The sequence below is a fragment of the Bacillus rossius genome, chromosome 7 (assembly GCF_032445375.1).
Source record: "Bacillus rossius redtenbacheri isolate Brsri chromosome 7, Brsri_v3, whole genome shotgun sequence".
NCBI classification, from domain to species: domain Eukaryota; kingdom Metazoa; phylum Arthropoda; class Insecta; order Phasmatodea; family Bacillidae; genus Bacillus; species Bacillus rossius.
In genome coordinates, this window is record NC_086335.1 from 30926055 (window position 1) to 30946945 (window position 20891).

Genomic DNA, 20891 nt, shown 5'->3' on the forward strand with positions numbered 1-20891 from the left:
ACAACGTACTGTCATAGGATACCTCACTGGATCTTATTAAGTCACAGTCAATTTTATTACCACACTTTGACCCCAATGTATAAAATTATCTTTAACCAAGTTCGCTCATATACGAACTTGAAAATTATATTGGCCATACAGGCCTAGTTATCGCATTTGTAAAACATACAATGGCGGTTTGAAAGTTATAGTTGGACAAAGTCGCGTACATACAAACAAACGCCAATACAACAATCTTGATTTGAAGACCTCCTTTCGCTCGGTATATAACTTCAAATTTCGAGTAGTTTGCCCCGAACTGATTCCTCGCAAAGTTACGTTATGTAATGACTAACGTTAGTGGCACCTATTTACTTGTCATCAGAACTTCATTTTCTGTCTGTCCATAAAACTTGTGTCACAAGGGATTATATTACATTTAATATGCAAAATAGTGTAGTCTTCTCTCCTCATTGATTATTGACTGTAAAAATTGCATCATTAGTTGATACAATTATGTTACATTTGATTATTCTTAATAGAAGTTATACTTCTTAAACGAGGTTCTCAAGTTTAACGTTTGCATTACTTTCTAACGATGCCGTACACGGAGGAAGAAAAAGAGAGAGAGTGAGAGATAGGCGGTGAGTGATGGCGCTGGGTTACTGGTGGCGGCTACAGCGTATTTCATATACCTATGTTTTAGCGATCATAAACCCATAGCTTCATTATCAGATTATCAGGTTGAAGACATGGGCAGAAACTAGCAAAATTCTACTTTAAACTCATGATTACGAATGTTTCAAATATTATAGTATCCTAAAAATTTCCTGCCCGTCTTAAGTGTGAAGTCGCAATTTGGCGCGCGTTGGGGCCACGCACCAATGTGTATTTTGGAATTAAAAACGAAGAAAGCAATCTTCACGAATTATCATATTTCCATGATAATATATACCAAAGAACTTTACATTTGCTCTGTACACACACATAAAAGGAACTGCAAATAATCACCGGGGGAACAATACATCACTTGGTAAACACACATACTCAGTCCAGGTAGCTAACATACATACAGCTACACGCTGGGTTTAGCTGGTGACGAGCACAACAACCACTGACCACCGTATGCCTACTCACGGAATTTATGGTTTTATTGGATTTGTACTTTACCAACCGTATTTATATTACCACTCCAATCCTTTTACTAACTTATTTATATTAATTATTTGCATGTGAAAGTATTTTTTTTTCTTAAACCAAGTAAACATAACTTATTAAGGCGCGCACAATGAGTACACGCACCCATTTATTAAAAAGTTCGCTTTCAGGCACGCAGTAATATGTAAGGGTGTATTATGGTGGTGTGCCATTACTATACAGTATCTATTTAAATTTACTATTACATAATTATTATTTATTTATATGATATATACATATATTGAGTTTTATTGCGGGTCTGTCAAATATGTAAATAGTAAAGGTGATTGGTATATATTACTGTTTTGGAATGCCCAATACACAAATCATGTACCTAATATAAGGAACCAAACACATGTTTTAAATTATATTTTGTAGGTATACTAGCAGGAAGTTATGTGGGGTCCAGCTTTTATCAAAAGTCCAGATCTAATCGAATATTATTGTTTATGATAATTATTAAAAAAACAATTTGAACTAGAAATATTCTCGTATATCAATGTTGTCTCGACTTCAGTTCGGTAGATTCAGATACTCGTAAAGTCTACAAGACTCCTGGTTTTAACACAAGTTATGGTAAGGAAAAAATATTGAATATTGATGATTCTTTCCATAGCGTCAATTTCTGTGGCCATACAATATATTAAGTCAAACCGATATTCGGAAATAGTGAAGATAATCAGCTCACCTCAGTTCTAGTTTTATGCACCTCAATTTACTCATAATAAGCATTATATTCTTCACAAATATTGCAATCATTTAATTCCATCTTGATGTCTTAATTCAGTATTACATATTCTGATTGACATGATTCCAAACCTTTTTCAACAATTCAAATCATACTGGTCAAGAAAATTTTTCTATGGCCTGAGGTCATAGTTACCATCAAGCTTAAAATAAGGAGAAACACATAACTAAATATATACTAAATACAATGGTAATATTAAAACAGTTAACATGTGCATTGAGAAAAGAATATTAAATTGCATAGACAACTATGTGAATTAAAGTTAAAATAATAGTCTTTGCAGGCTGGTTTGTATTACTGCTGCTATGAAATGGTCCCAAAGCTTTATAACTATGTATCACAATGTCATTGAATTAACTTATTTCAGTCTTTAACACATGTTTACATAGTTTTATACATATAAAATTATTTGTATATTATTTTTGTTTATTTTGAGAGGTCATTACCCGCTCAGATATGACCTCCGTGGATGTTGTTCTTTTTTTGGATTCCAAGTCACAAACTTAAGAAATGCGTTTTGATTTTTAAATCTACGTGTTTAATAATTATTAAACAAATCGAAAACCACTTGAACGGTTTTTGCTCATGCACGTCCTTGAAAATCAGATTGGCCATACCTACCTACCTGCCTAACCTTACCAAATGTTTGGAAACTTCAAACGACGGGTAGGAAATTGTCGTCGGACAGAGCAGCGTGGATGTCAGGGAGTCGTCGCCTCGCTCTTTGGAACAGGGTGACGTCGCGGGCCAGAGGCCTTGGCGAAGCGCCGCCGGCCGCCGGACATCTGCTGGCCCCGTCGACACCGCAGCTGGCACCGGCGCGGCTGTACCGAGCCTCTGACGGCCAGGCCTGCCAGGAGAGTCGCCCCTTGCGCCCGTTCAACTCTCCGCCGAGCCAAGCCCCGTTACAACAACGAGGGAGGGGGGGGGCGTTGTTACGGCCGACAGCCTCGCCCGAGTTCTGCCTCAATCGCCAAGTTCATTTATTTAAAATGTATCGTCATTACCCGGGCACACACACACACGGCGTGCAGAAGCTGCTGAAGAGATACCGCGTGATTTTGAAAACCGCTCAAGATGTCCGAGTGGTGCCTGTTTGTGGGGAAAAAAGCATTCAGGAATACGCCGAGGGCGGACGAGTATGCGATTATGCAAGTATGCGAGGAGTTTGCAAGTATCCAAGTGTATACGTGTACAAGAAGTGAGAAAGCATGCAAGTGTGCAAGAATTCTGCGTCGTTTCCACCTCTCCACTGCCATCTCCTCTCTTCCACCGGTTCCCTCACCTCCTCTCCCGTTTCCACCAACACGTACATAATTATTCCCCTCGTGCGATCGGATAATTTCGTAACGCTCAACAATCGTAGCGCCCTCAGCAAAGACGTAAGAATCATCTTCAAAGATATAGAAGACGAGAAAATGGTCCCAATGCGAGTCCAGGTCCATCTCGACGAGCCAGGCATGGGCCGCCGGAAGGCGTGGACCACACTCGAGGACCAGAAGCAGGGTCGTCGTCGGCGCCGAACAAGCCTGCGGTCGTGCCACCAGCTGCCTCACTGTTTCGGTCTCCGAACCACTCATCCCTCCCTTGCCTGCAGCTATTCCCGGAGCGGGCGGGGAAAAATGAAACGGACACATCATTCTGTTGGGGGGTCGACGTTTCGTCGGAGGGCAAGCGGTGCGGACGGGGGAGACAGGTGTGGCCGCGTCGGTCGCGGCTCCCGAGAACTTCGCTAATGGGGCGGCTTCCTAAAAATAGGCTACATCAAACGTGATGAACACGAGGAAACGACTCGATGGGGAGGGGGGGGGGGTTGGGTTGGTGCGTCGAGGGAGAGCTGAGGTTTTTTTTGCCTCTTCTTTCATGTTTTCACTTTCCGTGTCTCGTTTCCCCCTTTATTTTCGGTGATCATCGCTGATCGCCCGGAAGTTGTCCTCACATCCCAGCTCCCTTCTTCTGCTTTAGTTTGTTTGCTTGCTGATGCTCTCCGGTAGGTTGAAGCAGGCCACTTCAGAGGACTAGTGTTAATTTTCCTTCTATGTCACCTTTATCTCATTACATCTAGTGATTAGTTAATAAAACACATTATTACTTGTAGCAAACGTGACTCCTGGACATTAAGGTATCATGGTTCACTCAAATATGTTGACAACTTTTAAGAAGCAGAAGCTTTGTGAAGTGAGGACAATTTGAGCTGGAAATGTACAAATACACAGCAAATTCATGAATTCAAACCCACCTTGAGTTTGTCAATTTCAACATATATTTTTAAAAAAAAAATGTATAATGAGCCTGGAACAGCCTGTCATTCCTCCTTGATTTATAAAAACAGACCCTGAGCCAGAAAATGCTTTGTGTAAAGGTAACGCTCAGAGGCTTAGGGCGAAGATTCCTCCAATATTATGGTGGGCTCAAAATCTCTTGGCTTATGACTCTTGAGCCCCGCTGTGGGAGGGATGGGCGAGTTGTGATAAATAGACGATCATGGGATGCGTTTAGTAAAAAATTGGTTGTCTGTAAAGTCGGTTTACGGACGTTCGTTTAACGTGACAAAGTCATAACAAAATATTGATGAAATATTGGCATACTTTTATGAATAAAAATGAATTATTTTTATTTTAATAATAAAAGAATAATTACTTGAAATTATACTAGTAATCATATTTTTAAAATGCAAGAATAATTAACCTTTATTGCCGAAATTGCTGTTGTAATAAGCAATGAAAACCACATTAACTTTTCACTTCACTTTATAAACAGTCGACGAAACAGTCCACGTGTAGATGACTTGTAATTAATTTTAAAAACTGGCGTTTAGCTATAAAGTTTAAATATAATTATGAACACGGTTTTATATAAATAAAATGTAATAAAATATCTATCATCAATTATATGAATCACCATAATTTTTAGTCAATTGTAACATAACCTATTATTACTGCACTCGCCAACAGATGATACTTTTTTTTATTAATAAAAGAATAAATACTTGAAAAATATACTAGTAATCAGATTTTTAAAATGCAAGAATAATTAACCTTTATTGTCGAAATTGTTGTTGTAATAAGCAATGAAAACCACAGATTAAAATTCGTCAAAAATATTTTACGTTTTTATGTCTTCCAGTGCTCAAAATGATATACAATTGTGGCCCCGGGCACGAAATTTTATTTATAATTCATTAATAATAACGCCCCTCGCGATAAACAAAGGAAAATATGTTTTAACGAGTGCCTGGTTGCCGCGGAAGCAGGAAGATAGCGCGATTCGTTCGGTTCGCGTCCGTCACCGTAGATGACAGCACCGTAGGGGAATAATATTATTTCGTTTTTATAATACGATTTTATAACAAATACGTATTCCAAATACACCAAACATATTTATAATGTGTTACAATATTTTTTTTTAACATTTGCAAAAGATCCCAGGTGTTATTTGAATTATTATGTGTAACTGTAAAACACCATTGTTCGTACAAAAACGTATTTGAAAATTCAACATTACTTTTAAATAAGCGTACCGATTGTGCTGAATATCGGTGGACGATCGTTAAATTACATAATATTAATCATTCAAACGACGAAAACATGATTGAAAAGTCAAATCGATGGTTGTTCCAATCGAGTGGAAGAGAGATAGATGTGGCGCAAGCGTACAATGATTGTAACGGGACACATCGTAGTGGGATAATGTGCGTTACGGGACACCTTTTCGTGCGTGCAGCTGGCGTTCATCGGTTTATTAGACGTTGTCAGGTCAAAAAAACTTTCCATGCACACAATGTAGCCTTCTGTAAACATGTTGTTTCCTTCTTTGAAAGATTTCCAAAAACGTCACGCTTGCAAAGAAAACAGTACCCACTAAGCTGACGGGTTGGACATTTGGTGTTGACATTTAAAAAAAAATATGCCGTTAATAAAATGTATTATTAATAGATAGCTCATAACTTCGCGGTATATTTTACAACTGTCCTCAGACTCACGGGATGGCAAAACTAATGGTTGCCTGCCGCTTGCGTTGGGTTCCTTCTTCGCTGACCTTCGCAGCTGATTGCTAAATGGTTATCTTTGGCTCGAGGTCTTCTAAATGCGTGTCGTGAAGGGGTGTTAAAATAAAGTGCTAAATGACAGGAACGCTACTAATAATTTTTGTCATTAATAAATTGTTCCAAACATACCACAAATAAGTTTTATCATCACAGAATATCTGTACCTCGTAGTACAAATGCGGTAATTTTTTTAATTGCATATTATTTCTTAAAATCTGGTTTTCTCTACAACTACAACATTGAAACTATCCCAAAAAAAATCTTCTAGACCATTGAGTAGATTTATAAGAGCCCAAGACCAAAACTGTAGTTGAGCCAAACAATCAAGTTCAGTTGCAATTATATGGTTCTGAGCTTGATTACTTGGTAAATTGACAACCCAAAGTAAAACAGAAACTCTCACGGTATGTTCATATCACTACAGTGAGCATAGTCTTTATGAACGAAGAAATTGCATCATTTAAGCCATAAGTTGGTATGATTTATCTTATATTAGTAAAATGTACTTTCCTGTGTCCGGATTTGCCTGAAGTATATACTTCGTCTGTTCATACTTGTCTCTGGAAGTTGCATCACAAGGGCTGTCCGAACTGAAAGTGAAGTATACAAGTATGCAAGTAAATTAATATGTGTACTTCTCGCGAACTTCGAGATGTTTTAACGATTCCCTTTGAAAAAAAAATGTTTTGTAGGTTATATTGATATGACATTCGAGTATTTTTTAAAACATTTAAATCATTTTCACATTATATTTGATTGGTATTAATAAAGTGAATAAAAATAAATATTTAAACATGTTTTTAAAACAGTTTTAATATAAAAAGCACATACATACCGATCGTATCTAAAAAAATCTAAGAGAGAATAAAAAATGTAAACTGTCATAAATTCGGGTGACGCTAAATAAGTGCTAAAAATTACTAATTTCACTTAACATTGTTGTTCGAATAAAATATATTTGTTGAAAAATTAATGTAAACAGCTAGTTCGTCTGGGTAATAATTATTGAAGAGGCCATCATTGAACCGTCCGTCATTGGATAGTTACGCCACAAAGGCAAGTGAAGTACGCGAGGTGGCAAGTACACAACTGCGTACTTGATTCCGGACATGTCCTTAATATACGGCAGCCTTATCCAACTTTAATGATATTCGTTTCATATTGACAAGGTAGCATTCGCACGCATGCTCCATTCAGTTTCGAAATGACGATGGTGTTCGATTGTGGTACAATACAAGAGCAACATGAAATTCCTTATGTGGCTGATACAGCAACCCAAAGAATTTTAAGTAGATGGCATTGCGGCACTGATAATTAATGATAAGCAGTGATAAATCCTAGAAGAATGAAATTTTCATTTCAAATATTGGTCGTAAAATGTATGCACTAAAACGTGGTTTATATTTACAGACGTTTAATTTAGGATATAACCATTCTTGATAAAACGCAAAGAACGAAGATTTGTTAAAAAAATTAGATTATTTAATTATTTTATAAACACAATTCACAAGAATGTTGGTTATCACGTTTGCACCCAAGGTCGTCATTAGTGTAGATTATATTGAGAAATAAGGATAGTTTTAATGTGACTGTCACACTGAGTTACTTAATAACTTACCATCGTATGATATTGTTGGATCTATACAGAAGAAATGTTATTTCGTGTCGGTCACAAGACTGTTTACTCCAATTTGGCGTGAAGTTTTTGATGTGTAACATCTTAGCTCTCTGTATTCGGCAATTGGTAGGAGTAATTTAGTGAATGGAAGTCACATGGAACAGAAATATCTAACCACGGCGCTGCCATCTGTGGCGGATAGCGCGAACCAAAGTTCACATAGACAAAGAGAAGCGTTAAAGTATTATTTTTTTTAATGTTTATTAACAAAATGAGTAGTATTTTAATTTAACGTATTGTCAAAATTCAGGTCCAAAGCTGGGGATTAGTATTTTTTTATTTTATCAGAGCGATTTCATTTTAGCTTAAAATTTCGGTCTACGAATCAATTGATTCGATAGTCGACGTAGCTGCTCCGGCAGAGGATTCTAGTGGCGGGTGCGGAAACTACGTGTGACTCGCATCAAGAAATATAACTTTGATGTAAGCTTTTGGACATGCGCCATTGCTAAGCACATGTAGTCCATTTTTCTTTGTTTGTTAACCATATTCCTGTTATGGAATATTATGTGGTTGTTTTTATCCTGTTGACAACAGCAATTTTTTTTGCTTAATTTGTGTTTTTGTCTTTTGGGTTTTTTTGTAGTTTTCTTCTACAGACATACATGTGATTAGCAATGGCGTATGTCCAAAAGCTTACGTCAAGTCATACACTCCCATTGCACAAATCTTTCAAAGATAACTATCAAGAAATATAGTTGTTAAAACCCAATTTGAGTATACCTATCGCGGTCGGAATTATTTTCAAAAGGATTGTGAGTTAAAGTTTCCGTGTCCGAGTTTCGTAGCATAAGGTGTATTTGCAGTGAGAGAACACAGTGGCCGTCACACAGCTCTCGGTTGCAGGTTCTTCTACGAGCAGCGCAAGAAGGACAGCGGGCTGTTCATCGCCGTGACGCCCTGCACTTCCAGCGTCGCCTGGTCCGTACTCTACAGGAACCACAGCGACGCCGGCGACAGACGTGAGTGGCTCACGCAACCTACTGCTGGCATAGCTAGTTCGACTGCGAGGAGCAATGCACCAGCTGTTATCGAGCAAACGGATTTATTTCCATTTTCCATTCGCATCGTTTAAGATTATTTCGGTTTATTTCACGTTAGTATGTTTCAAGCAGATAACATTTCCACACATTTCAGTCCTTTTTCTTTGATTTAATTCGTTACAATTCGTGCATTTAATCATTGAAATTCGTTTCTATTAAAGTACACTTATTTCGTTATAAATGTGTTCTTTTGATACTGTTTGTTGTAAATTAATTAACTTTATTTTGTTAGCCATATATTTTGCATACCATAAATACTGCATCTACTACTCTTTCATATTAAACATGCCCTTTTTTATTACAAAACAGTACTAAGTGAATGTTTTTTCACAATTAAAAACTCTTCCACTAAGCAACAAGTAATTTAATTCTAAAGCTAACACTTTGAATTTTAACCTCCCACCCAAGGTTTTTTTTTACTAGTAGTTATGGACACGCGCAAAAGATAGCGTCACAGGTCGACCAAAACAACATAGTTTCAGTTATCATTGTAAGAGTCGCATTTCTGTATCTCCCTCATCGTTCTGTGGGACATGGAACTGAACAAACGTGAGAGACTGGCGGTGGTTGTTTGTTTCGACACAGACGTAGAAGCAAATCGCTTTAAAAAATGTGTGGTGGGCGCCAGTTTAGAAAAAAAAGAAAAGGCATCTGTATAAAGCATTTAACTCTTATTTTCTTTAGCTAAGAGGTGGCGATGACGTGAAATATCTTTTAACACTTTGGATACCTGCGCACACATTTGATGAACTACAGCTTTTACGACAAGAAACCAACTTGAGAAACTGACTTTAAGTAGACTTATCAGTAGATCAGCACGTAGTCTAGATTTTTTGAAGACATTTTCAGATGCCAACAGTTAGAGCTACTGGGGTGAACTAGTAGGTGCTCACTGTGTTGAGGTGAAGGCAAGACTCAAAGAGCATGACTGATCTGTCTGCTCACATCCATACATCACACTGCCTCGCTTTTCTCCCCCACTAGCACTCAGGGAGGTAAGCACTCCTTAGTGTCCATCCCAACTGCCACGCGAAAGCCTCCCTTTTTTATCGTACATCACATTATTATTTATTTTTAACCTTAAATTTGTTCCTTAAGTCTCGGTCACAGCCTCCATGTTGAAGGCATATTTTTCGTTAAATGCAGATTTTTTAAAAAAATAAATATTTCGAAAATAACGTTACAGAGTCAATTTTATACCTGTAACTCGCACATGAAAAAAAAACATAAGAAAATTATATTCCAGTGAAAGACAACTAAAAAATAAGCAAAACTATTAATCATGCATATTTGCATGATTTTTTTAAAAATATTATATAAATATAAATATATATGGAGACAACATTTGTCACATAGCACAAAATGCAGCACCTATCTAGTGGAAAATCCACGTGAATAGTAGGTACTAGATAATGTATAATGCTATGAAAGAGTATAAAAAATCTAACCTGACGGGTGATTTTCGTAGCGTTTGTTTTCAAACCTAAAACACCACTTGATTACAATGCCGTGCATTTCGGAGCAAGTCGACGGACACTGAAACTGGGAAAACTTGCGCTTCCGTGATCCGTTCCCTTGTTCTTACGTACCCGCCTTCATTTCACGTTGTTTTGAAGTTGCTTTTGTAGAATATAAAAGAAACATTAAATGTCGCAGTTGAATTTTCAGTTTGCCATTTTTGACGTGATAACGTCTTATATAAACGTTCTGCCTGAGACGAGCGTGCAAGATACGGCCGACCACCGTGCGAGAAAATCTTATATAATATCAAACAGGTTAAGGCGGGGGTGGTGGTCGCAGTGGCGGACGTGACGGTGGCCAGCCTGGGCGCTGAGAGCTGAGGGCGGGAGCTGAGAGCGGTGGTGGTGGTGGTCGCAGTGGCGGACGTGACGGTGGCCAGCCTGGGCGCTGAGAGCTGAGGGCGGGAGCTGAGGGGGGTGGTGGTGGTGGTCGCAGTGGCGGACGTGACGGTGGCCAGCCTGGGCGCTGAGAGCTGAGGGCGGGAGCTGAGGGGGGTGGTGGTGGTGGTCGCAGTGGCGGACGTGACGGTGGCCAGCCTGGGCGCTGAGAGCTGAGGGCGGGAGCTGAGAGCGGTGGTGGTGGTGGTCGCAGTGGCGGACGTGACGGTGGCCAGCCTGGGCGCTCAGAGCTGAGGGCGGGAGCTGAGGGGGGTGGTGGTGGTGGTCGCAGTGGCGGACGTGACGGTGGCCAGCCTGGGCGCTGAGTGCTGAGGGCGGGAGCTGAGGGGGGTGGTGGTGGTGGTCGCAGTGGCAGACGTGACGGTGGCCAGCCTGGGCGCTGAGAGCTGAGGGCGGGAGCTGAGGGGGGTGGTGGTGGTGGTCGCAGTGGCAGACGTAACGGTGGCCAGCCTGGGCGCTGAGAGCTGAGGGCGGGAGCTGAGGGGGGTGGTGGTGGTGGTCGCAGTGGCAGACGTGACGGTGGCCAGCCTGGGCGCTGAGAGCTGAGGGCGGGAGCTGAGGGGGGTGGTGGTGGTGGTCGCAGTGGCGGACGTGACGGTGGCCAGCCTGGGCGCTGAGAGCTGATGGCGGGAGCTGAGGGGGGTGGTGGTGGTGGTCGCAGTGGCGGACGTGACGGTGGCCAGCCTGGGCGCTGAGAGCTGAGGGCGGGAGCTGAGGGGGGTGGTGGTGGTGGTCGCAGTGGCGGACGTGACGGTGGCCAGCCTGGGCGCTGAGAGCTGAGGGCGGGAGCTGAGAGCGGTGGTGGTGGTGGTCGCAGTGGCGGACGTAACGGTGGCCAGCCTGGGCGCTGAGAGCTGAGGGCGGGAGCTGAGGGGGGTGGTGGTGGTGGTCGCAGTGGCGGACGTGACGGTGGCCAGCCTGGGCGCTGAGAGCTGAGGGCGGGAGCTGAGGGGGGTGGTGGTGGTGGTCGCAGTGGCGGACGTGACGGTGGCCAGCCTGGGCGCTGAGAGCTGAGGGCGGGAGCTGAGAGCGGTGGTGGTGGTGGTCGCAGTGGCGGACGTGACGGTGGCCAGCCTGGGCGCTGAGAGCTGAGGGCGGGAGCTGAGGGGGGTGGTGGTGGTGGTCGCAGTGGCGGACGTGACGGTGGCCAGCCTGGGCGCTGAGAGCTGAGGGCGGGAGCTGAGAGCGGTGGTGGTGGTGGTCGCAGTGGCGGACGTGACGGTGGCCAGCCTGGGCGCTGAGAGCTGAGGGCGGGAGCTGAGAGCGGTGGTGGTGGTGGTCGCAGTGGCGGACGTAACGGTGGCCAGCCTGGGCGCTGAGAGCTGAGGGCGGGAGCTGAGAGCGGTGGTGGTGGTGGTCGCAGTGGCGGACGTGACGGTGGCCAGCCTGGGCGCTGAGAGCTGAGGGCGGGAGCTGAGAGCGGTGGTGGTGGTGGTCGCAGTGGCGGACGTAACGGTGGCCAGCCTGGGCGCTGAGAGCTGAGGGCGGGAGCTGAGAGCGGTGGTGGTGGTGGTCACAGTGGCGGACGTAACGGTCGCCAGCCTGGGCGCTGAGAGCTGAGGGCGGGAGCTGAGAGCGGTGGTGGTGGTGGTCGCAGTGGCGGACGTGACGGTGGCCAGCCTGGGCGCTGAGAGCTGAGGGTGGGAGCTGAGAGCGGTGGTGGTGGTGGTCGCAGTGGCGGACGTGACGGTGGCCAGCCTGGGCGCTGAGAGCTGAGGGCGGGAGCTGAGAGCGGTGGTGGTGGTGGTCGCAGTGGCGGACGTAACGGTGGCCAGCCTGGGCGCTTAGAGCTGAGGGCGGGAGCTGAGAGCGGTGGTGGTGGTGGTCGCAGTGGCGGACGTGACGGTGGCCAGCCTGGGCGCTGAGAGCTGAGGGCGGGATCTGAGAGCGGTGGTGGTGGTGGTCGCAGTGGCGGACGTGACGGTGGCCAGCCTGGGCGCTAGAAGCTGAGGGCGGGAGCTGAGAGTGGTGGTGGTGGTGGTCGCAGTGGCGGACGTAACGGTGGCCAGCCTGGGCGCTGAGAGCTGAGGGCGGGAGCTGAGAGCGGTGGTGGTGGTGGTCGCAGTGGCGGACGTGACGGTGGCCAGCCTGGGCGCTGAGAGCTGAGGGCGGGAGCTGAGAGCGGTGGTGGTGGTGGTCGCAGTGGCGGACGTAACGGTGGCCAGCCTGGGCGCTGAGAACTGAGGGCGGGAGCTCAGAGCGGTGGTGGTTGTGGTCGCAGTGGCGGACGTAACGGTGGCCAGCCTGGGCGCTGAGAGCTGAGGGCGGGAGCTGAGAGCGGTGGTGGTGGTGGTCGCAGTGGCGGACGTAACGGTGGCCAGCCTGGGCGCTGAGAGCTGAGGGCGGGAGCTGAGAGCGGTGGTGGTGGTGTTCGCAGTGGCGGACGTGACGGTGGCCAGCCTGGGCGCTGAGAGCTGAGGGCGGGAGCTGAGAGCGGTGGTGGTGGTGGTCGCAGTGGCGGACGTGACGGTGGCCAGCCTGGGCGCTGAGAGCTGAGGGCGGGAGCTGAGAGCGGTGGTGGTGGTGGTCGCAGTGGCGGACGTAACGGTGGCCAGCCTGGGCGCTGAGAGCTGAGGGCGGGAGCTGAGAGCGGTGGTGGTGGTGGTCGCAGTGGCGGACGTAACGGTGGCCAGCCTGGGCGCTGAGAGCTGAGGGCGGGAGCTGAGAGTGGCGGGGGTGGTGGTCGCAGTGGCGGACGTGACGGTGGCCAGCCTGGGCGCTGAGAGCTGAGGGCGGGAGCTGAGAGGGGTGGTGGTGGTGGTCGCAGTGGCAGACGTGTCGGTGGCCAGCCTGGGCGCTGAGAGCTGAGGGCGGGAGCTGAGATCGGTGGTGGTGGTGGTCGCAGTGGCAGACGTGACGGTGGCCAGCCTGGGCGCTGAGAGCTGAGGGCGGGAGCTGAGGGGGGTGGTGGTGGTGGTCGCAGTGGCAGACGTGACGGTGGCCAGCCTGGGCGCTGAGAGCTGAGGGCGGGAGCTGAGGGGGGTGGTGGTGGTGGTCGCAGTGGCGGACGTGACGGTGGCCAGCCTGGGCGCTGAGAGCTGAGGGCGGGAGCTGAGGGGGGTGGTGGTGGTGGTCGCAGTGGCAGACGTGTCGGTGGCCAGCCTGGGCGCTGAGAGCTGAGGGCGGGAGCTGAGATCGGTGGTGGTGGTGGTCGCAGTGGCGTACGTGACGGTGGCCAGCCTGGGCGCTGAGAGCTGAGGGCGGGAGCTGAGGGGGGTGGTGGTGGTGGTCGCAGTGGCAGACGTGACGGTGGCCAGCCTGGGCGCTGAGAGCTGAGGGCGGGAGCTGAGGGGGGTGGTGGTGGTGGTCGCAGTGGCGGACGTGACGTTGGCCAGCCTGGGCGCTGAGAGCTGAGGGCGGGAGCTGAGGGGGGTGGTGGTGGTGGTCGCAGTGGCGGACGCGACGGTGGCCAGCCTGGGCGCTGAGAGCTGAGGGCGGGAGCTGAGGGGGGTGGTGGTGGTGGTCGCAGTGGCAGACGTGACGGTGGCCAGCCTGGGCGCTGAGAGCTGAGGGCGGGAGCTGAGGGGGGTGGTGGTGGTGGTCGCAGTGGCGGACGTGACGGTGGCCAGCCTGGGCGCTGAGAGCTGAGGGCGGGAGCTGAGGGGGGTGGTGGTGGTGGTCGCAGTGGCAGACGTGTCGGTGGCCAGCCTGGGCGCTGAGAGCTGAGGGCGGGAGCTGAGGGGGGTGGTGGTGGTGGTCGCAGTGGCGGACGTGACGGTGGCCAGCCTGGGCGCTGAGAGCTGAGGGCGGGAGCTGAGAGCGGTGGTGGTGGTGGTCGCAGTGGCGGACGTGACGGTGGCCAGCCTGGGCGCTGAGAGCTGAGGGCGGGAGCTGAGAGTGGCGGGGGTGGTGGTCGCAGTGGCGGACGTGACGGTGGCCAGCCTGGGCGCTGAGAGCTGAGGGCGGGAGCTGAGGGGGGTGGTGGTGGTGGTCGCAGTGGCGGACGTGACGGTGGCCAGCCTGGGCGCTGAGAGCTGAGGGCGGGAGCTGAGATCGGTGGTGGTGGTGGTCGCAGTGGCGGACGTGACGGTGGCCAGCCTGGGCGCTGAGAGCTGAGGGCTGGAGCTGAGGGGGGTGGTGGTGGTGGTCGCAGTGGCGGACGTGACGGTGGCCAGCCTGGGCGCTGAGAGCTGAGGGCGGGAGCTGAGGGGGGTGGTGGTGGTAGTCGCAGTGGCAGACGTGTCGGTGGCCAGCCTGGGCGCTGAGAGCTGAGGGCGGGAGCTGAGGGGGGTGGTGGTGGTGGTCGCAGTGGCGGACGTGACGGTGGCCAGCCTGGGCGCTGAGAGCTGAGGGCGGGAGCTGAGAGCGGTGGTGGTGGTGGTCGCAGTGGCGGACGTGACGGTGGCCAGCCTGGGCGCTGAGAGCTGAGGGCGGGAGCTGAGAGCGGTGGTGGTGGTGGTCGCAGTGGCGGACGTGACGGTGGCCAGCCTGGGCGCTGAGAGCTGAGGGCGGGAGCTGAGGGGGGTGGTGGTGGTGGTCGCAGTGGCAGACGTGACGGTGGCCAGCCTGGGCGCTGAGAGCTGAGGGCGGGAGCTGAGGGGGGTGGTGGTGGTGGTCGCAGTGGCGGACGTGACGGTGGCCAGCCTGGGCGCTGAGAGCTGAGGGCGGGAGCTGAGATCGGTGGTGGTGGTGGTCGCAGTGGCGGACGTGACGGTGGCCAGCCTGGGCGCTGAGAGCTGAGGGCGGGAGCTGAGGGGGGTGGTGGTGGTGGTCGCAGTGGCGGACGTGACGGTGGCCAGCCTGGGCGCTGAGAGCTGAGGGCGGGTGATGAGGGGGGTGGTGGTGGTGGTCGCAGTGGCAGACGTGACGGTGGCCAGCCTGGGCGCTGAGAGCTGAGGGGGGTGGTGGTGGTGGTCGCAGTGGCAGACGTGACGGTGGCCAGCCTGGGCGCTGAGAGCTGAGGGCGGGAGCTGAGGGGGGTGGTGGTGGTGGTCGCAGTGGCGGACGTGACGGTGGCCAGCCTGGGCGCTGAGAGCTGAGGGCGGGAGCTGAGATCGGTGGTGGTGGTGGTCGCAGTGGCGGACGTGACGGTGGCCAGCCTGGGCGCTGAGAGCTGAGGGCGGGAGCTGAGGGGGGTGGTGGTGGTGGTCGCAGTGGCGGACGTGACGGTGGCCAGCCTGGGCGCTGAGAGCTGAGGGCGGGAGCTGAGGGGGGTGGTGGTGGTGGTCGCAGTGGCGGACGTAACGGTGGCCAGCCTGGGCGCTGAGAGCTGAGGGCGGGAGCTGAGAGCGGTGGTGGTGGTGGTCGCAGTGGCGGACGTGACGGTGGCCAGCCTGGGCGCTGAGTGCTGAGGGCGGGAGCTGAGGGGGGTGGTGGTGGTGGTCGCAGTGGCGGACGTGACGGTGGCCAGCCTGGGCGCTGAGAGCTGAGGGCGGGAGCTGAGGGGGGTGGTGGTGGTGGTCGCAGTGGCAGACGTGTCGGTGGCCAGCCTGGGCGCTGAGAGCTGAGGGCGGGAGCTGAGGGGGGTGGTGGTGGTGGTCGCAGTGGCGGACGTGACGGTGGCCAGCCTGGGCGCTGAGAGCTGAGGGCGGGAGCTGAGGGGGGTGGTGGTGGTGGTCGCAGTGGCAGACGTGTCGGTGGCCAGCCTGGGCGCTGAGAGCTGAGGGCGGGAGCTGAGGGGGGTGGTGGTGGTGGTCGCAGTGGCAGACGTGACGGTGGCCAGCCTGGGCGCTGAGAGCTGAGGGCGGGAGCTGAGGGGGGTGGTGGTGGTGGTCGCAGTGGCAGACGTGACGGTGGCCAGCCTGGGCGCTGAGAGCTGAGGGCGGGAGCTGAGGGGGGTGGTGGTGGTGGTCGCAGTGGCAGACGTGACGGTGGCCAGCCTGGGCGCTGAGAGCTGAGGGCGGGAGCTGAGGGGGGTGGTGGTGGTGGTCGCAGTGGCGGACGTGACGGTGGCCAGCCTGGGCGCTGAGAGCTGAGGGCGGGAGCTGAGAGCGGTGGTGGTGGTGGTCGCAGTGGCGGACGTGACGGTGGCCAGCCTGGGCGCTGTTAGCTGAGGGCGGGAGCTGAGAGTGGCGGGGGTGGTGGTCGCAGTGGCGGACGTGACGGTGGCCAGCCTGGGCGCTGAGAGCTGAGGGCGGGAGCTGAGAAAGGTGGTGGTGGTGGTCGCAGTGGCGGACGTGACGGTGGCCAGCCTGGGCGCTGAGAGCTGAGGGCGGGAGCTGAGAGCGGTGGTGGTGGTGGTCGCAGTGGCGGACGTGACGGTGGCCAGCCTGGGCGCTGAGAGCTGAGGGCGGGAGCTGAGAGCGGTGGTGGTGGTGGTCGCAGTGGCAGACGTGACGGTGGCCAGCCTGGGCGCTGAGAGCTGAGGGCGGGAGCTGAGAGCGGTGGTGGTGGTGGTCGCAGTGGCGGACGTGACGGTGGCCAGCCTGGGCGCTGAGAGCTGAGGGCGGGAGCTGAGAGCGGTGGTGGTGGTGGTCGCAGTGGCGGACGTGACGGTGGCCAGCCTGGGCGCTGAGAGCTGAGGGCGGGAGCTGAGAGCGGTGGTGGTGGTGGTCGCAGTTGCGGACGTGACGGTGGCCAGCCTGGGCGCTGAGAGCTGAGGGCGGGAGCTGAGAGTGGTGGTGGTGGTGGTCGCAGTGGCGGACGTGACGGTGGCCAGCCTGGGGGCGCCGCTGGAGAGCAACCGCGGCGCAGACACCGAGGTGTTCGCGCGGGAACACGCGCCCCCGGGCCTCTACGTGCTGGAGGTGACGCCCCTGGAGCGGGAGAGCTACGTGCAGTTCTACGCCACGGAGGACCCAGGCGGGCCGGCGGCGCTGAGCGTGCCTCACCGCGCGCGCCTCAGGCTGCGGCGGCGCGGGCGGCGGCGCCAGCTGGCGGTCTCCTGGGAGCAGAGGTGAGACTCGCCCCGGCTGCCTGTTGCTGTTCATGTCATATCATAACATTATAACTAGGGACACCTGCATTTCGCGAATACATTTCGTGTCAAGGTGTTTCACAAAATACTGTAGCTCTTCTCCTCTGGTTATTGGCTGAGGTCGGTGAGAGGTGTCGTCCCGCTCTTGACGGGGCCAATGAGAATGTGGTCACCGTACTGCTGCACTCTCACAATTTGCCATGATTCTTAGAAAAAGCTACAGTGGTTTTTTGTGAAATACCTTGACATGAAATGATATCGCGAAATACAAGTGTCCCTAATTATTATGAATCAAAGTTATTGTTAGGTTTTATACAGTTAAATAGTGAAACAAACATATATAGCTTTTAAATTATATACATATTTCCGCGCCCTGACTTCACGCATCTGTTCACCGGCACTAGTTGGCACCATTTTTACTGGCGTTTATAACACCTCTTATCTCCTTCTGTCTTTTTATTATTTTTAGGCTTCATGTTAAAAACAACTATCTCCAGGTGAATAAAATTAAAGAACACAAAAAAAGGAGCACTCCAATCGAACATAAATTACTCTTATAAAGTCTGTCTCACAAGTATATACGTAATTTTTTTATATTTCAAGTCACAGTATTTACATACATAAATACTTTATATACTTTTTTTACATTTTATATTCACATAAAAATTAATGATACTTATAAAGTTAATTGCACACATCAATAATTCCTTTCCACACAAATAAATAAATTTTAAATACTTTAAATAAAATTTAAAAAAAAATATTTAGCGTCAATCGTTAGCCGTTACGAAAACTGAGATTCAGACGAACACAAGCAAGGTTACAAGAATTCCTTAGCATCACTGCTGCGTCATTTCTACGTCTCCTCTGCCATCTCCCCTTTCGGCTGTTACAACTAGCATATAGCATACTACGCTACGTACCTATACCCCCTGGCATTCTTCCCATTCGACCGCTAGTGCATGCGTTTGCGAGCTGACACACTTTCCTTTTCTACTAGTTCCCCCACTACGTACATAACTATTCTCCTCATGAGATCGGAATTTTCATATCGCTTGAAAACTGTAGACGCCTCAGCAAAGAAGTTTCACTAAAAAAAAAACCGAAGACTTAATAAGAAATTTACAGCAACTTAGTTATATAATGTTAGTGAAAGCTTATTTTGGAAGGATATTTTTTGATCCTTGGTGAGTTGCGATAACACAGTTCTTCGTTATATTTACCGAGATTCCGCAAAAACAGAAACGGCCTGAAATATTATTAATTTTTTTAAGAAGTTTATATTTAATGCAGGTTTTCACACGTATTACTCTATGTCTTTCACAGTACCTTGACTTGTGTGTTTATTTGTATTTTATAATATATATATGTATTTATGACGTGTTTTAATGACATCATCAAACAATTGACTTAAGGACATAGCATTAAAAACAATTAAATACAAGCCATAATATAAAACGTACAGTTTTCTGTAAACGAAATTCCAAAATTTACTGTTCCTTGAGATCTTAATGTAACAACCATTTTTTAAAATTCATTTATTATAGTGCGCGGTTAATAAGCCGAAGGAACTTGGTTCAAAACTCAGAAGTGGAATTTTTTTTATTTTTTATTACAATTTACTGGGTTATACAGATTGTGCTTTAAGCAAATATGTATCAATACATTTTATTCGTTTATCGTATTGCTTTATTTATTATATAAATACATAGTTCAGACCATTACATACTAGGTAGGCCTGTATCACCTATTTTTACTTGAAGTCTAATTAAATTAATAACGTTTATTAGGAAATGCATTTCTATGAATTCGCGTATTATAAAAATTTATAATAGTACAACTATCCTTATATAATTATAATTTATAGTCATATAATGTTTGAGGAAACTAGGAGGGCTGTTTTTTAATCTCTTATGTTTTATAAAAATAGACAAATTTACATAACATTATAATTTTACCACCGAATGTTCAGCAGGGTCTTACTTATTTTTTCTACATAATCGCCAAAATGATCGAGGCATTTATTATATCGTAACACAAGCTTCTCGATGCCTTCTTCGAAGAAGTTAGCCTCCAGTGAATCGATATAACAGGACTAGCGCCTGGATCTCCCTCTTCCTCACAACACTGCTGTGAGGCGGGTAGACTAATAGTGCGGCGCATTCTACCCCACTATTCGCAATTCTTGCGCTAGTCTTGACGCCAGGTCAAAATATTTGTGTGACTCTTAAAGTTTATAAAGTGTATTCCAGAAATTGTTTGCTATCGCAGAAATTTATTTGGCGCACTGATAAGCTTAAAATGTTTTCCGGTGTTCATACAAGCGATAATCGCTTACAAGAACACCGAGGAATGTTAATATTTAGCTTATAGGCCAATGCCGCAGAACGCAGACGACTTCGGCACCAACGCGCCTCATCAAATTTATCTTTAAAAACGTCTTCGAGCAGTTAGAAGCATCGTAAGTGTTATAACTAAACATTGCAGGAACTTTTCCAGCCATAAAAAATAACCACAACTGCAGGAAACGTGGAAAAAACGTGCATTATAAATGGCCACGCGTCGTAGGTACAAGGCATTAAGGGGTGTAGTATCATAAAATATTTTGCTTATAATATTTTATGTTTATGCCATTATTTTACCAATTTTATAGTTAAAATTTATTTCATATTTATTTAAAAATTTTCTAATAAAAAGTTCTTTTTTAGTGTTTTTTATGGACCTAAAGGCATTCTAGCGTCTACAGAAAGCACAAAATCATTTGGTGACTACAGTTTTAGTTTAACCCGTTCATATAAATCTTTCGTTTTGAAACACTTTATTTTAAGTACATTATTCATTAAATCAATAAAAATTAGGTTTCCCCAAAACTCTGAAAAAACTCGGGTTTCTGTTAATCTTCCGTGGTATAGCGCGTGCGCAGAACGTTGCATTTCCATCGCACAATAAAATTTCACACTCAACGCGCCTCAAGAAATATCATATATTTGTCACGCACTAAAAGTTGCGACCATAATAACTCCCTTTGTAGCAAAAACCACGCATTAATCTATATGAATCTGGTATCATTACATAAATTATTTATTATTATTATTATTGAGTCAAAAACGGTTTGACATAAATAGTTTATTATTGATTAATTTTTTATTGAATTTTTCTATTACTATAGAATATTTGTCAGTCTGTCTATTTGTTTGTTCGAGTGTCGCACAAAACCTACTTGACCGATTCTGATGAAACCTTTTGTGTTTGAAATCTTATGAATAGACTTCACTGGTGTACAAATTATCACGCTTGGATTAAGAGTACCGGAGATATAACAATAAAACCATATTTTTTCACAACCAACATAAGATGAATTCCCATTTCTACCAACACCCACTTCTACCAGCACGACTATGTACCACACACACAACCTAATTC

General features: G+C 48.3%; 1 protein-coding gene across 1 annotated transcript in view; it reads left to right on the top strand.

Moving 5' to 3' along the window:
- The window catches only part of LOC134534520 (protein NDNF), a 132946-nt gene that overhangs the window by 74312 nt on the left and 37743 nt on the right, over positions 1-20891 (top strand). Inside the window, exons 3-4 of the mRNA XM_063372999.1 lie at positions 8497-8612; positions 17189-17447. Of these exons, the coding sequence (XP_063229069.1) occupies positions 8497-8612; positions 17189-17447 (375 nt within the window). The remainder of the gene's footprint in view (positions 1-8496; positions 8613-17188; positions 17448-20891) is intronic.